The sequence below is a fragment of the Sander lucioperca genome, chromosome 8 (assembly GCF_008315115.2).
Source record: "Sander lucioperca isolate FBNREF2018 chromosome 8, SLUC_FBN_1.2, whole genome shotgun sequence".
NCBI classification, from domain to species: Eukaryota; Metazoa; Chordata; class Actinopteri; order Perciformes; family Percidae; genus Sander; species Sander lucioperca.
This window is the reverse complement of record NC_050180.1, coordinates 16,634,350-16,652,380: the sequence shown is the minus strand read 5'-3', so window position 1 is coordinate 16,652,380 and position 18,031 is coordinate 16,634,350. Positions and strand designations below refer to the sequence as shown.

The 18,031-nt window shown below is 40.1% G+C and overlaps 1 protein-coding gene across 4 annotated transcripts; it reads left to right on the top strand.

The window, feature by feature from the left end:
- Nucleotides 1-65: 65 nt before the first annotated feature.
- tfg (trafficking from ER to golgi regulator) lies at nt 66-18,018 on the top strand. Of its 4 annotated transcripts, none has more exons than XM_031293577.2 (8): nt 66-232; nt 2,342-2,555; nt 2,677-2,760; nt 7,211-7,357; nt 8,700-8,864; nt 8,980-9,126; nt 16,510-16,605; nt 16,730-18,018. In XM_031293577.2, the coding sequence occupies exons 2-8, from the start codon at nt 2,372-2,374 to the stop codon at nt 17,137-17,139; spliced, it is 1,233 nt and encodes a 410-aa protein (XP_031149437.1). In that variant the 5' UTR covers nt 66-232; nt 2,342-2,371; the 3' UTR covers nt 17,140-18,018. The 4 variants fall into 4 exon arrangements, with proteins under 4 accessions (XP_031149437.1, XP_031149357.1, XP_035860096.1 ...); XM_031293497.2 differs by having other exon boundaries at nt 8,697-8,864; XM_036004203.1 differs by lacking the exon at nt 8,980-9,126.
- Nucleotides 18,019-18,031: the final 13 nt, after the last annotated feature.

Genomic DNA, 18,031 nt, shown 5'->3' with positions numbered 1-18,031 from the left:
TGGTCATCTTTGCAATTAGGTGAGTCAGTCACAACCTATGGTCACAACCATACCACGCACTTTGTGATGGTCTGCGGCTGCGCACAATGAATGCCACGTACTGGTTGACGTTGACAGTCTCGGAGGACACTTCCTGATGCTGGCACCCGGGTCTAGCTAAGCTAGCTAACAGATTTTATTTTCACGGTTTGGGAAAACCTGTGAAACAGCGTGGTCAAGTCGTCTGATTGAGGTAAAATACTTTCCTTCGTTTTGGGTCCAGGTATATAATGATTTATTAACCACACAACAGTTTCTGTCATCTCACTGTTTGAGTGGTTATCTTTCTAGCTAGCAACTACTAATGTTACGTTCGCTACGCAGGGAGCTAACGCTACGCTAGCTCGCCCAAACAGGTGTCGACACTGATTCTTTGGAAGTTATTTACAAAAAGAACTGATACCATTCTTTTCTGATGTTAAGGAAGGCGAAGTTAATACATTACGGTGTTAAAAATATGCTGTTTTACCTAACGTAAGCTCTGAAAACCAATTAAAGGTAACGTTAGCTGTTACAAGTTGTTACACAGGAAACCGCTTTTAGCCGACCGATTGCTTTAAAGTGAAATTAAGGCGAGTTACTTTATTGCAAATCATGGAATTATACAATGGGAGATTAACTATATTATTGCTTTTAACTTCACATTCATAGTTAATAGTGTCACCGTTGACAGGGCAAGGATGAAACGGCCTAGCAGTTACCAGCTAACTCAACGTTAGCTGTTTATGGGCCATTGACAGATGACTGTGCGATTGAGCGTCTTTTACACTCATCGTTAGCTACACTTTAATGACATTTTAAACGTGTAATTCCCATGTACCAAACCTTTCACCAAACATTTGGTATAGTTGATATCGGTAGAATATCAGTTTGTTGTTGTCCTTATTTCACATATAAATGTGAATGCTAAACGTTAGCTACCACACAATCCCTAGCATCCAGCCAATTATTCATCTGGCTAGGACAGTCAAAGCTATGGAAACCCATTTCAGATCCTGTCATAATGAGAAACCGTCTCTAAAAAATTAGATAGTATCTCGAAATAAGGACTTAGTATCTCAAAAAACAATGACTTAGTATCTCAAAATGAGAAACTTTCTCAAAGTAATGACTTAGTATGTAAATACAATGACTTAGTATCTCAAAATGAGAAACTTTCTCAAAATAATGACTTAGTATGTAAATACAATGACTTAGTATCTCAAAACAATTACTTAGTAACTGAAAATATTGACTCAGTATCTCAAAATAACGACTTAGTATCTCATACCAACGACTTAGCATATCAAAATAATGACTCAGTATCCCAACATAATAACTCAGTATCTAAAAATTTTAGTAACCTCAAAATAATGAGTTAATATCTCAAAAATGATGACCTTATTTTAAAATATACTAAGTCTTTATTTTGAGAAAGTTTCTCATTATTGAGATACTATCTTGTTACTTTAAATACTAAGTCATTATTTTGAGATACTAACTCATTATTTTGAAATGGTTACTCGTTGTAATTATCTTTTTTTCCCTTACATTGGTGGAAATTGGCTTTCATATGGCTGTAGCATTTCTGGAAAAAATAAATTTAGTTGTTTAATGTCCAGCCTAGAACAAAAGCAGGTCATGCCATAGCTAATCTAACTGCTCCAACAGTAATTTATCATATACTGTTGAGACTAACTTAACTGAATGTATATAAGATGTAAGTAACTGCAGATGTAGGTATGCTATTATACAAATGATCACATATTTTTCTAAAAGATCCAAACATAGTTGAAAGCTTTGATTATCTTATCAAACTGGTTGATATTTTGGTTCAAAGTCTGTGATATCTTAGAGTTGTCTTTGCCACCTCACAGGGTGATGTTTGACCCTTAGACCCTATATTCCAGTCAAACTGAGTGATACTGTTACTGCATAGGCATGATTGAATTACCCTAGATTATAATCGTTATAAATAGACTTTAGAAAACGCACCATTACCCTGCAGGGAGATAGCTTCATTGTTAAAGATTGAGAGAGACTATTAAATCAAATATTAGTAATGTCTATGTGTTTTCATGTGTATTAACTATCCTGCTATGAATGTCTTCTGTTTTTATGTAACGAGCACACTTTACCAAATTCTTAGCAACTCAGTATTGAATCTTGAATCTTTATGAATGATAACTTTTCTTCTGTAATAATTAACATATGATCAAAGTCATAGTATAGGCTCCAATTAGCACTGAAAAAAGAGAAGGAAAGCTAGAACAACAGACTTGTTGATTATATTTAAATCTACCTCTCTTCTGACCCTGTTAAGTGGTGGGAGCAGAAGAGGTCGGACGGCACCATGAACGGCCAGCTGGACCTGAGTGGGAAGCTGATCATCAAAGCCCAGTTGGGCGACGACATCAGACGCATCCCGATTCATAACGAAGACATTACTTATGACGAGCTAGTGCTGATGATGCAGCGTGTCTTCAGGGGAAAGCTGCAGAGTAATGACGAGGTTGCCATCAAATACAAGGATGAAGGTGAGTCAGGACATGGGCTTGTTGTCCCTAATTTGGTATCTTAGCTATCTTATCTTTTCATTGGTAGAGATAATTTTGCTTATAGTGAATCATTTGGTCTCTCTTTTTTCCCTTTTTTTAGATGATGATCTCATCACCATCTTTGACAGCTCTGACCTCTCCTTCGCCATCCAGTGCAGTAGAATACTCAAACTGACTTTGTTTGGTAAGATATTAAATAATTTCCTTTCTGTTGCCCCTTCATAGAATCTTGCTTTGAGGAATCCAAACTTCAAGCCAGTAGATGTCTAATTCATGTGATAGCGTCATCACAATGATAAACTGTAGACCCAAATGTTTCACATCAGCTGTTACAACAACCAGTCACTGGAGGGCAGTTTCACACAACAAACCTCAGCTGTTCTCTGTCCGAATGGAAGTTGTCTACACTCCCTTCTGACTAATTTGGGGTGGAATTTCAATGCATTTAGTGCTGGTTCAGCAAACAAAGTGACAGGCAGTTGATGGATGTAAAAGCCTTCTGTGCCAGTTATACTGATTTGTAATCTTTATCTTAAATGTGTACCAGCCCACAGTTATCTAGTAGGTCATATAAACATTAATAACATTAACCAAGCAACCAGTTAGCCTCACCCTAATATGTCAGATTGAGGCCTGTTTCTTTTTTCTAGTAACAATCAGAGATGTTCACAAGTCATTTTTTGGAAGTCCCAAGTCGAGTCTCAAGTCTTTGAGCTTGAGTCCAAGTGAAGTCTCAAGTCTTTGAGGGGCAAGTTCAAGTCAAGTCTCAGGTCATCTGATCTGTCCCTAACACTGTATTGTTTACACCCTATTGTTATTGTAATGTCCTGTAGCTACCATCCATACAGTACAGTATCAAAATCAGTTGTGGGATAACTTTATGGGGTCTACTTAACACATCCCTCTAGCCCTTGGAGCTGGTGAAATATGAACCTAAGTCTGTCACATCATATGGACACAACTATAAAGATACAATGTGCCTGTTCCCAGCATTAGCACAACACTTTGCGATGGTTAGCTTGTTACCTGTGACGATATATGCTAAATGTAACATCTCTTTCACTCAAAAAAATGTCTAATGTTGAAGTGGAAATCAAGAGAATAGTGGCAGCGCCACACCAGTTACAGAACAACATGCATCTCAGTCCAAATTACGCACAATAAGCAGTTTGAACTCACTGATCTAATGCAATTTATTTATTTTCTAAGTGTTAGTACGCTCAGTGAAACTGAGTCCAGCGCAAGGGAGATCCAACTCCGATGAGGAGAGGTTAGTGAGGCCAGCGTCTCCACGGCAGGTGACAGTGCGCACGGATCCACTGCGCCACGCATGGATGAAATAATGAATTAGTAAATAGGACTACAGCAACAGAAACGTGCAGAATTAAGACAGTCAAGACGGCCCAGTGTTTGGTGGACCGGGTACACCTTGTTCACTTAATAGCCTACAAATCATCCAAGGGATCAATTACGCATCACATGAGTTTCCCCACCCAACACAGCGTTTGTTCCTGGGGAGATGGAGCCGTGCGTCCCGCCTCCTGTGCGCCATGGATTTCTTAGCCTCAGCGACTACTAACTATAAAGATACAATTTTCCTGTTCCCAGTATTAGCACAACACTTTGCGATAGTTAGCTTGTTACCTTTGACGATATATGCTGAATGTAACGTCTCTTTCACATTAGCAAGTGACTGACCTATCTGGGTGCGTTTTGAGATACCTGATGAAGTTCGACGTTGTTGATCTGGCATCATTTATCTTGGTGCCACACACCTTGTATGTAGCTGTTAGCTTACTGCCACTGTTTACCAAGTTATTGAAAGCAAAACTTATGATAAAAGGCACAACTCCGGCATTGTCAATGCATTTTTTTATATGGGAGTGCGCGCGCATAAGACATAACGCATGCGTTACGTTGCACATTATGGCAAAGGGCAGGGGACATGCAGCTCGTCATACGTTTCCCCAACTTATATGCGCCAATAAAAGAAAATAGAAATACATGAATAAATTTAGATTTAAAAAACAATAATTGCATGAAAACAGGTTTTTGACGAGTCTCGAAGCTCGAGTCCGAGTCAAGTCTGAAGTCTTTTGGGTCGAGTCTGAGTCAAGTCTGAAGTCAGCTGTTTGTGCAACTTAAGTGTGACTCGAATCCGAGTCTCAGACTTGAGTCCCCATCTCTGGTAACAATACGTTGCATAAAGTTGTGTTGAAAGTATTAACCGATAAATACTAGACCAAGAGTATGGTTTTGATCATTGCTTGAATAGAAATACTTAAAAACAAGGCGACCCCAGTAACTACATGGCATATACAGGAAATGTACATGCAGCTTTATGGGTAAATGATGTTCTCTGTCAGGGCTGGTTACTAAACATTGATAGAAACTGGACATTAACAAACTATATATATATATATATATATATATATATAGCTCTAATGTGATTTCTCTATATGCTCTAATAATGCATTTTGTGAAAAAAAGAACTGCTAAATGGATTAGGTTATAGTAACTTACAGAATTTGTGGGCATGAAGAAGGCAGATAAAAATGCTTAAATAATGGTGAAATATATTCCATCCATCCGTTAGCTACACCCGCCGTTTATTCTTTGAAGGGTCGCAGGGGGCTGGAGCAGATCCCAGCTGACATTGATACGTACTGATCAGACATGCCATCTGGGACAGTTTTCTTTCAATCAAATATTTTCAATACATGCTCATTTAAGGCCATATATACGTCAAAAAATATGTCAAAAAACAACTTGATGTTTTCCCTGAGTATGTTTCCTGGCAGGCCATTTCTACATTACATGTGTTTTTAATTTCATGAATTCTATTTCCTGTAAATGTTATTCATTTAAAGTCAGAACTATATCCCAGTGTTTGGCTGTTGTATAGTCCAAACTGTGTTCCTTCCTGCCAGGAAATAAAGTTGTTGTATGGGAATATAGGCCTAAATAAAAGTTAAACTTAGATATTTAGAAAGATATGGAGTCTACAGAATATTGCTATCAGCTGTTGAAAAAAAACATACTTAAAACCAGAGCACACCATGGATGTGCATGTTACATCTAATAATCTTATCAAGATTTGAAACTCAAAATGGCTCACACAAAGTTAGAAACTCTGCTCGTGGATCTGTAATGATAACATGATGTTTCCTGTGCTGTGATCCAAGTCAGTCAGTCCTACTGATGCTGCTATAATTAGCCAGGGAGCTGTAAGGTTTTAATTTTCTATGTTTCTATTTTTGCTATGTTTAGACGGAAACGATCTACAGAGAAAACGCAAAAGTGGCGTTGCGTTCTCACTTTTTATTCCGCGTTTAGACGACCGTTATAGGGGGGAAATCTGTGTGCATATGGTGACGCAAAAGTGTGTGAAATGCAATCCACCAAGTCTGCGCGCCTGCGTAGAACCTTCCTTCTACTTGTCTCCCTCTCCTCCTCTCCTCTCCCTAGTAGCGTGAAGCGAACAACAAACGAGGCAGACACACACACACACACACACATACACACACGCGCACGCTACACACTCACGCACACATTCGCACAGTGCATTTTTACCCTTTAGATGGGAACGTGACGGTGGAGCGTTTTTAAGATTTCCACTCTGGAGGGTGGTTTCACTTTTTTGCGTTTTTAAGCTCCAAAAATGCTGTTGCCGTCTAAACGAAAGGTGCATCTGATAAAATATTTTGTCGTTTTCACCCGCGAGCATATTTGTGTAAACGGGGCATGAGTCCTGTCACGTCATTGCATGTCGTGACCTCAAAAGGAGCGAGAGTAGCTGGAATCTCGTGGCAGCCTGTGTCTCAGCATAGTGCCTCGTGACCCCGTGCCTCTCTGTTCAACATTATCCACTCAAACAGAGAAACTTGTGTGAGAATGGAATGTCCGGCGATCTCCATTCTCACATTCATTCTTTTTCAATGGAAATTTCACTCCTCAGTCAATTAGTAGTGGGGAAATGAGGGTTTAAAGAAGGTAAAGTGTCTTGTGTAGTGCGTCACATACGGTCGAAGATTGTGAAGACCTTTGTCCCGTTTCCTGTACATTGACATTGTAATAATGCACCTAAGTTTTAATTTTATTTCATTAAGTACCGTAAGCACGGAAAACCAGCGCCGTTTTGCTCAGCATTCCACAGCTCTATTGTTAGCTGGTGATGATGAAGCTCTCAGTCCCTCTGTCAGCCTGGCTGCTATTGTAACTGGCTTTGTGGATTCAACCATGTGATAGATGATCTCTGTAATCCTAGGTATTCAGAGTGTGGAGCCAACAGAATTGGGACAGGTCATCATTTATAATCTAATGAGCTGCAGAATTATTGTTTATTTTACATTAGCAGATTTTAATGTGTAATAGTTGTGCTGATGACACAGCTTTACATATTTGTTTTTAAAGATTATTCTTTGGGCATTTTAGGGCTTCATAAGATAAGACAGCTGAAGACAGGTAAGGGGAGAGAGATAGAGAGAGAATGGTTATGCAGCAAAGGGCCGCAGGTCAGAATCGAACAGAATCAGGAGTCAAATTCTATTAATCACCCTGCTTGAGATCTAACAACAACAATTTGATTAATTTACTCCCTTATGTCCACTCTCTTCATCTCTTGTTACCTGCAGTGAATGGTCAGCCACGGCCTTTGGAGTCTAGTCAGGTGAAATACCTGCGCAGGGAGCTCATTGAGCTCAGGAATAAAGTCAACAACCTCCTGGATAGCTTGGAGCCCCCCACAGAGCCTGGTCTGGCTGCTACAGCACCATACAGTGGTAAGCACTCCCACACACATGCACATCCACATACATGTTAGAGCTAGACCGACAAATCAGCCGATATTAGCTTATTGCAGACATAGCAGTATCAGTGTGTATATGTTAGCCTGTATGTAACAATGAATTGCAGTACAGAACAAAGTTTTAAGGTAATTTAGAAACATTGTCACATTTTCATAGTTGTCCACCAGAGAGCACTGACAAGTTGATTTTTCAGCTGTAAATGTCCTGCTGGTCACGAAGAAAATGTTTGTTTGTTTATGTTATGCAGATATATCATTGTCAGATTTTTTAAACTGTCAAATATCGATCTCAGTATCAGTCTTAAAAAGCCAATGTCTGCCGGGATTATAATGCCATAATAATATGTACATTTTGCATTTTCTTGAGTCATTTGCAGTCTTTCCTTTTGTATGTGCACAACTGCTCTTTGAATTGTTGTAACATAGGAACTGCCTATTAATGAAAAACAGACACATACTTGTGAAACTAAGATTTTAAGTTGAAAATCAACAACTCTTACATGTATATAAATATTATAGACAAACATGTTGGATCCACAAGAAACATTCTGCCCTAGTAGTTAATGCCATATGTGTATACACAAACACACACACACACACACACACACACACACACACACACACACAATCCAGGTGGTTTGATTTTTCTTTGGGTTTTGTTTTTGTTTTTAAGATAACAAATCTTGCCTGTTAGGTCTCTTAATCCCAATGATGGGGGATCGCACGGCCTCATTAACAAATACCACTTGTATATATTCCACATGCTCACTGCCAAAATCGTAAGATCTATATCCCACATGGATACTGGCACCAAACTCAGGCAATTTATAAGGTTCAGTCATTGTTGTAATAACTTGTTTTCATATAAAGATTTTTCTGGCATTATACACTACATTTGTAGTTTTAGTTATAAACTGCATACATACTGGTTCAGTCCAGTTTGATTGTGGTCACTCACACACATACACACATCTTAAACAGAAATACACCCTTTCCTTGTCATCATAACTGTGATCAAAGCATTTATGTGAGGAACGTGTTGTCCTGTTACAGTGTGGTAGGAGGCTGCTGTATTAAAACGTATTTATTATTCTCTGTTAGCTGTAACTTTTTAATTCTGTACTCTCCTGAAAAAGTACATATTCATATGTGATTTGGCTGGAATCAAAGAATGAAGTAAACGGGGGTGACCTGTAGTTTGCTATCTGGCACCATGCTGAGAGGGCAAAATGTTGCATACATGCATTGCATTATTGCCAAATTTTGTCTTTGTCTCTACCGGTTTTTAAACATTTTTGTGGCTGTGTTTCTAGAAGCAGTGGATGGACGTGAAGGCAAAGTTTTGGCAGCAGACCACACAGTGAAACATGCAACTCCAGTCAGTGCAGCCAGCATGTCAGCCTTCGACCCGTTAAAAAACCAGGATGAGGTCAGCAAGAATGTCATCTCCGCTTTTGGCCTGAGCGAGGACCAGGCCCCAGGTATTGCGTCCTATCCAACTGTAAAAAATAGAAAACGCTTTTTGTTTTTATTTTATATGTTTCAGTGTGTAGCTGTTAAGTAAAGAATTCATATCTCCTCTGTGCCTGTGAGTAGCTCCCCCAGCGGTTGCACCAGAGGAGCGCTCAGGAACCCCTGACAGCATTGCCTCCTCCTCGTCTGCAGCCCCTCAGCCAGTGGTGCCCCCCCAACCACAGGCTCCCTATGCAGGAGTACAGCAGGGACCCCCAGCTGGCATGGATGGTGAGACACATGCACACACAGCTACTGTGTCTCCCAAGAAATTTCCCAAATGCACATAAGCCATATTTAATACAGAATAATGTACACACAAGCAGACACATGAGGCAGGGTTGTGTCATATCATAATTACCACAGGGAGTATGGATGGTTAAGCGATTACATTTACTTTTACAGTGGTGCTGTTATATGGGATGTTTTTCCAACATCAACACCAATGTAGCCTCATAAAAAATATCACCCCCTGTTGAGCAAGGTTAAATGTGTTTGCCTAAACTACTTATCCAGGCTTTTTTCTTTTTGAGTAGTTCTTGCCTAGGATCTTATACACCTAAGGTAAAATTACATCTGATGGTTGGTTTTAGAGTAAGATTTGATTTACAGGCCAAATAATTAATCTTTAAAACATTCTGCATTATAGTATTGATTCTTGCAGTAGATATAACAGCCCACCACCCAGACAAATATGTTTCTCTCATCTCAAGTTGTTGCCATAATTCATAAATTAGTCAGGGTTATAATATTTTTTTTAATGTGCAGATTTGTGTAGAATAAATCAAAAATGTAATCAAATTTAACTTTATTATCCAAAGAAGGAAATAAATTAGTCGGAGGAGCAAAAAATACATAGAAGCAATACCAAAATACAAAAAGTAAAACGGAAGAGACAATCCCCCAAAAAGCTGTGCATCGTCTCAGGGTCCAGGTCCACACACACAGTACCACAGTAAAAACCCTTCAAATATATCTAAATTATAGACACTACAAACTGCAGTTTGTATTATGTTGTTTATATGTGCTTAGTCCTGTCTCGACCATGGTCATGCATACGGTACAGGGCATACACGGCAGGCCTGTTATGCAAAACGACGGCCTTTCCTTTCTTCATAACTGACTAAAGGATTTACTCCAAGAACATGTGCAGCCACTGCCACAGTCAGTGTAGTCCTGTTTGCAAGATGTAATTTCATGCCTTGCTTGACTGTGTCCACTCTGAAATCAATTACTCGTTCAAGTGTAATTTAGTATTTCTATGACAGACAGAGAAGATCAAATAATGCACCAGACCCTGTTACACTACCATTTTTTAGTTAGCTCTGTTGATCAAATTCCACTTACCTTCTTTTTATTTCCCATTGGATTACAGACACAGTGTTTCCTCTGTTGATTCTACCGTGGTGGGCCGCCACGGTATCAGAAATAGGGCAGACGCACAACAGGTTTTCCGCTATGTACACTGTGCACCGCCAAAAGTCGTAATTACATGACTCTGCAGAGCCGTCTGCTCTACTGAACTCAAGCGAACTGTCATCCGCTCTCTCTCCCCTTAGGGTGAGCAACCGGAACAGTGACAGGACGCCATCACTCGCGAAGTCATGGCAACCAAATAAACAACAGTACTACTTTACTCAATCTTAGGCAAAGTGACAAACAGCGACGAAAGCCGCGACATGAAATCCGCACTCACGTGGGTCCCGTGAAATATGACAGCTACAGTTTATTGAAAAATAGCATCATTTACTGTTTATCAGACCCCAGATGAGACAGGAAGCTAACGTTAGCCAACGCTGCAGTCCCTCTGACGCCCCGCTGCAGGAGACGCTGTATTCCTCCGACATGCTGTATTAACGTTGCTGTTTTAAAACTGTTTTCCAGGTAAGTGATTGGATCACTTATGCCCTGCCAGCTATTCGATTAGGTGAAATGTTAATAGAGTGAAGAATGTTATCCTATGAGAAGAGCAAACTGACTGAACTGAATGAAACTAAATTGACTGCATGTACTTTAAGCAAATGCTTGTTCCTTGTTTTAGGGAATCAGATCCATTCTGCTGTTGAAGCAGAAGTTTCATTGAATGAGAAATGATGACTCTCACCGCTGTGGAATCTTAATCGCTCCGTAAACAGGAGTATCCATGGATTTAGGGTTTATCTTACTCAGCAGAGACTATATCATAGCTCACCCCGGTGTGCGATCTTTAACATGGACATGTTGGACCCAAACCTAAGGCCTGGATGAAGATAAATGAACAAAGGATCAGGCAGTATGTTGGCAAAAACAAACAACATATTTTACTTAATTTTCTCATCACAATAACATTCTGGGAAATGGTCTTCTGTGCCAATCTTGCATGTCCATTTCCTTTTATCCAAGTATCTTACCTAACATGAGGGAATTCTGTGGCTTGTTTCTCCTGTTGTTGTGAAGAAAGGCCCAGGCAGGTGCAGCCATAGAAATGAAGCATATTTTATTGTTTGCCATGTTGCTGTTAGTGGATCAGATTATTTTCAGTTTGTGGTTTGGCCTCGCTAAATGAGGAGATCATTGGAGCAAAGAAGATGCCTTTTCGTTGCACCCTGTGAGAGCCATAACTCGTTCTCAGAGCAATCGCACTGCTGACTCCTGACCACACCTGCAACACAGATTCTCTGCACACGTGGTATGACTACTTCCATTTAACTGGTGGTTTGTGGTTTGGCCTGGTTGGCGATGCAGGGCCTATCCGTAGGGCTCTATTAGTTGCTCCAGATGAAGACTTATTCATTCACTGAGTTAGCCAGCTCAACAGCAAGCTGCTTAGTAGGAGAAACAACAGATTTTCTAATGAGTAACTTGTTCTTGCTGATCTGATGTGTGGTTCTGACTGGTTTTCAAGACTTAAATAGATGTGTTAATGCAGGGATGCTATCACGGAGGCATATTTTTGTGGAATTGTTATTGTTGAGCAATAGTTTTAAGTTGCTTATACTATATCTCTCTTGATCTGTGATGGTTGTGTGCATCATATTCATCACATGTATTTTTCTCTTGCTTCTTTATTATTCTCATCATCATGTCTGTGCCAGATGGTATGTGGAAAGATTGTGGAATAGCTCAGCAAAAACCTTGAGTCAGTTGTAAGGTCTTAACAGTAACACAATGTGATGCGATTAGAGTGTGTGAAGCAGAAGCAGGACGAGAAGTTGAAATAAATCACTAAAAGTAATAAGGCTAAAAGTAGAGATGTCCTGAACCGATCGGGCTGATTTCAGGAGTTGTTCCCAGTCTTTCATACCATATCAATAATTTAAGCTTTCAACGCAATCTTTTTATACCAGAACTTTTGGATGTGGAAAAATAATGTGTATATATATATATATCCTACCGAAAAAAGAGAGCAGGCGTAAACACCGAGAATGCCAGGATCACTGTCCTGTATGAAAAAGTTATTGGAACAATATCCCCTTTTTATATAATTAATGTTAAATTACATCCAGTTTAATATAAGTTCAAACAAACACATTTGGACAAGACAGGTGTTATTTCAAGGCTACTAGATGTGTGGTATTAAAAAGGCTGACCGCCCATTATTAAACTTAAGCCCCTGTGTGAGCAGGCGTTAACCCTGCTTAAGTTGAGCAAGCCTTTGTACCAGCTCCAGGGAATCTTTCTGTACCAAGTAGGGCTGCAGCTATCGATTATTTTAGTAATCGAGTATTCTACCGATTATTCCTTCGATTAATTGAGTAATCGGATAAAAAAATACTTTTGTTTTATTGAAGAGCAATAATAATATTATAATATTATAAATATAAGTATATTATAATTTATATAGTGCCTACATTGTTTACATCATCTCTCAAAAAAAAAAAAAAAAAACTAAACCTATTTAGTGCAGTTAAGTGCCATATTACATTGTTTTTAAAGAAAACTTTTTCTGAAATGCAATAACAACCTCAAACTAAGGCATACATTAAACATACATTACCTTAAATTGTGCAACTTAACTTTCAGAACTACAAGTTTCAACCTGAGACTGCTCTGTATATAGGCCTATATGTAAATATTAGTTATACTCAACCTATTTTTATTTATATATTTGATTACAATGTCACACAGTTCTGTTACACTTATGCTAGTAGATCGTTGATCAGCTGTTTCTCCGTGAAGAGCGAGCGAGAGAGAGAGGTGCGCGCAACAATCAGCTGTTTTTCCGAAGGGATAGTCAACAAGTCGGCTCTTTAGATCAAATTGTCGTCGCCACTACGCATTTTCTTGTCTTTGTTTTTGTTTCATCGTTCATACGACTCTGTGATTTACTTTTGTCGGGTCCGCTTCGTGGAATGGATGATAAAGTTAGACTCAATGTTTTCTGTTGAGATGCTGAAGCATTGACGTCGTGATTTTATTGTGGTAAGCTAGTTCGATTTCACAGTACACACACTGTACAGTTTTCGTTTTAATTACGTTTGAACCGATTCCAAACTTTGGACACTTTCTGTCGTTTTCTCCAGCCTGTCTCTTCTCTTAGTCCCTCACTATTTACGCTCTTCATTTTGTAATGTGCGCCGTCAGTCTTCATGGCATGTGTCGCCAGCAGCGTCAGCCCGGTGTGCGACAGTAATAATCATCCGTGCGGAAACACCGTGAGCGATACGTTGGTAACATTGATTAAACAAAGCTTCGAGGCAAATCATTTTGCATCGAGGTTTTTTAGTAATCGAATTATTTGAGTTACTCGAATAATTCTAGAAAACTAGTAACAATTATCTTTTAACTAGTACCAAGTAAAGAGATAATTTCCCCACAGAGATCAGTTAAGTATTGTTATTATATACATTGGCAGCTCTTGCTAGATACCATCTTGTAATCTTGTAACAAGTTGATAGATACATCTCCAAGCCTAGCGTAGCAACGAATTGTTTGTTTTCTCCTCACAGTTTCTCTTCTTCATCTCTTTTCTTACTTCCAAGGCTGCAGATGGTTGGCACACAAAGACATTAAACTAGATCCTGCCGATCCTCATCTCCAACTCGACCCTGTCCTCACATTATTCCTGTCTCTGGCTGTCAGTGTAACAGCCTCAAGGCAAATTAGAACAACCAGTCGATGCACAAGAATTTATAAAAGCAAATACACTGAGATTGGATGCCAACTGAGCATGTGTGGCCTTTTAAAGCTAGCCTTAAGCTCACTTTCAATGCAAGCTTAGGTTACTTGTTATCATAAGAATGTTGCTAACAAGATCCATAAGCAGATGGTAAAGATTTCATCCTGTTGTCTGTCATATGTTGATATACCCTTGGCAATATGTGTGCAAGAAAGGCAGAAACTCTAAACATGTGTATGTATCAACGGCTGAGGACATTTGCATAAGGCTCTTTATCAGATGGGCAGAAGTGTGTTTGGTGTGAAATGTTTATTGTTCTCAAGACTCCTTTTTGAGGCATGTTTAAAGGTCAGCAGAACTACAGCCAAATGCTTAATTGTTCTAATAAACATAATTTTCCCAACTTGGGGTTTTTCTTCTGAAGCATTGCGGCTCTGTCTTCAGTGAGACCCTAGTCGTTTGTCCCGTGGGCACTCAGCAGGCTCATAGTTGACCTCTTGGCTACACTGGAGTTAAATGAACTCCCCAGCCAAAGGGGTCTAACAACCATGCATCCTTTCATACTCTTACATAACACTCATGATGAATTACAGGCCGAGGAGAACAGGAGAAGAAGCCAATTTAACACACATGCCTTGTCACACAATAAAGACCATGGTGTTCATGTTAAAGGTGCTGTCAGTGAGATAACAGATGGTTGCCACATCACTTCAATGCTTATAAAAAGACACTAAAGAGGTACCCTGTTTCTAGCTAAACATTTAGTTGTCAAGTGTCTCCAAGACCAATGCAAAGTAATATGACTTGTTTTCTGACTGCTGGTTAATTGAGCCTCAGCTTCAAAGTCAGTTGTTTTTAGTACAATAATTGTTTTTGTAATGTATGTGCTACTTTGAATGTTAAATTATTGGATATGAAAAAGAGGGAGTTATTAAGAAGGAGTGCATTGAGGTTCTCTGACAGTACAGCATTTCATAGGAGTCTCTTTAGCTTTGCTTTGTTCAGACTCTCAAGAATTGTAAAGTGTCATGTCAGCCCTCCCAAATGAGTGGAAAATCAGCACCAGTTTTACCAGCGCTTGAAAAACCAGTGAACCCTGGGGCGGCCCTATTTTATTATGCCTTCTCTTGCGCTTTGCTTTTCATGTGTCGTTACCCAAATTTATATGCCAGGCAGGAGATTTGGGAGTAAAATTTAGGCCTTATTAAGGGAGAACATTAGTTTGCCAAGTATTCGCTTGTCTGCTGAACATTCAGGCATTCAATGGAAAACTTGGATGAGCAAATGTAAAATAACAAGGAGAAATTGTTTCCATGTTTTTAAAACATAAAAACGGCATCAATGTCAAGAAAGGTATCCCTGATTACTCATCATGCTATTTAAGTGTTGCTAATAAGTGGAACATGAGATGACTGGAGCTGTAGAGATGATGGTGGCCATCCTCCACATGTGCATGGATGCAGTGGACCGGTGAAGTCATAGTGAATAAATGTGCAGCAGGAAGTCACTGTCTGCAAACATAGATGTATCTGGTGGTGCAGAGAACAACTCCTGGCCTGAGTTTATATATATATATACATACACACACACACACACATACATATACACACACACACACACACACACACACACACACACACACACACACACACACACACACACACACACACAGAGTGCCTTAGTATCTCAATAGAGGATGCATATTTCAGCTTCAGTTTAGCATCCTAAGTGTGTTTATGTTTTTTCGAGTATCTGCATGCTGTTCTCTAGCTCGGAGCCAATTCTACTGAATCGTCCCATAGAGAGATATCTCTGGGTACTGGGCTTTTTAGCAACAAATACTTGTATCAAAGTGGTTGCAGCTGTTTTTATTGAAGCAGTTGTGTGTGAAAGATGCACAGCTGTTTCTGTGAAGATACAGAGACCCCATTTACACTTAATTAACTTCATGCATCTTGAATAGCTATGTGATAGAAAAAAAGCAAAGCGTAAATGCAACTAAGAAGCTTTCAAGATGAATATGCCACCCGATTGTATTCTAGCCAGATGTAACCAGATGTTAAAAAGGTTTTAATGCATCTGGCTTTACAAGACATATACATAATCTTTACTCCACCCAACTGTAACTACGTCAGCAGGTGGTCTGTGGAAGAGACTCTACACGATCTGTTCCCTGTGATAATAGCACTAAAAGTAGCAGTTGAATAGCTGCTCCAAATTTAAACACATACAATCATACAGAAGGCTCTGTGGTGGATAGTTGTTTGCCAGCTATCTGTTATTGTCAACTGTTAATTGTTGTAACTTCCTACGTGCAGAAATTCCTTTGGTATATTTGGCAATTACCAAACAGGCTGCCATGTATTACTGCCACTCTGGAGTGACCTTGAGTTGCATGTAGCCTGGAAAAACCTTAATAGATTAAGATGTAATGGATAATGGTTTATATTAGTAGTGGCTATCTTATATGTTTGGTTCTATCTGTGTATTGATTATGCTTGTCCCTGTCTCTTCAGGTCAGGTGTATCAGCAGTACCAGGCTCCAGGTGGATACCCGCCTCAGCAACCAGGTGCCCCACCTCAGCAGCAGCAGTACAATATGCAGTACTCTGGTAAGAGTAAAAATGGTCAGGATTTAAGAGGAAAAAAGGTAGCTGCTGTGTTGTAAAGTAAGGGAATTCTCTTTCCTCTCTAGAGTGAATTGAAGAGACTCCCTCCTTTCCTCCCTCTCTGCAGGATACAGCACTCAGCCCGGTGCCCCTCAGCCTGGCCCACCACAGCCACAGCAGCAGCAGTTTCAGAACTACGCACCTCCCTCCTCCCAGGCTCCAGCCTCCGGTCCAGCTCCGGCTCCAGCTCCAGCTCCGGGTTTCCAGGGTGGCCAGCAGCAGCCCCATCCAACTCAGGGAGCCCAGCAGTATCAAGCAGCCTTCCCTCCCCAAAACTATACATCCCAGGCCACCCAGCCTGCCAACTACAGCCTGCCGCCCAGCTCCCAGCCCGGCTCAGGGTACCAACCCCGCCCGGGATACACCCCGCCACCAGGCAACACTGTCACCCCTCCACCAGGAGCTGCTAACCCATATGCTCGCAACCGCCCCCCTTACGGCCAGGGCTACACTCAGCCAGGCCCTGGGTATCGGTAAAAAAGGATAGCGGATGTTACTAATCCTTATACACATCCCAAATCCTTCCCCTGTGGGGCTCCAACTGTTTGGAGTGGGTGCAGTAAACATGGTTTACTGCTCTGCACCCCCCCTTCCCCCCACCCACCCCCCCACCCCCACCCCGTACAAATATCAAGTCCAAATATGAAACAAGCAACCCCACCTGTCTGATGGTTATTGTTTGTATGCTGTCTCTTCAACACACCACTCTACTCTGGCCCTGGTGTATGTTCCTTGTGTTATTTTCCCTTCTTCTCCTGTCACATCACCAATGTCTGCTCTGCCCTCTTGTTTCCATAAACATGTAACCGGTCTGTATGCACACACCTGGGTGACCAAAACAGGCTGTTGCACAAACTGTTTATTGTTCTTTTCATGGTAACGCTTCATTTTGCAAGTGAGATCAGCATCCATATTCTGCATTTGTGTCTTACATGTCGATGACAGACATCTCAACCGCTTGTGTTGAGTTAACTATGTATAGATGCATTTATAAGACACTATCTAAATGAAAAGTTACCCCTTTTGTTGTTTTTGTCTTGTTTGTTTAGTTTTAATTTTTTATTTTATCAATTTCACCACCATGTTGGTATTAATGATGTGTCAATGAAACTGCCCCATGTTGGGAACACTAGCTAAGTGATGGCTTATGGGAGAAGTAGATCCCAGTGTCATAAATAAAGCTTCTTTTGTTTAGCTAATTATATCATCTCCAGTAAAGCTTAGTATTCCTTTCTTTCTCTTTATCTTATCACTGGTTTTTACTAATAAATCAAATTCCACCCTCAAGTGAGATTAGTTGTTTATGTATAAACTGTAACATTTCTTTCTTGAACCTAATAAATGATTGAGACCCAGTTGAAGACTTATC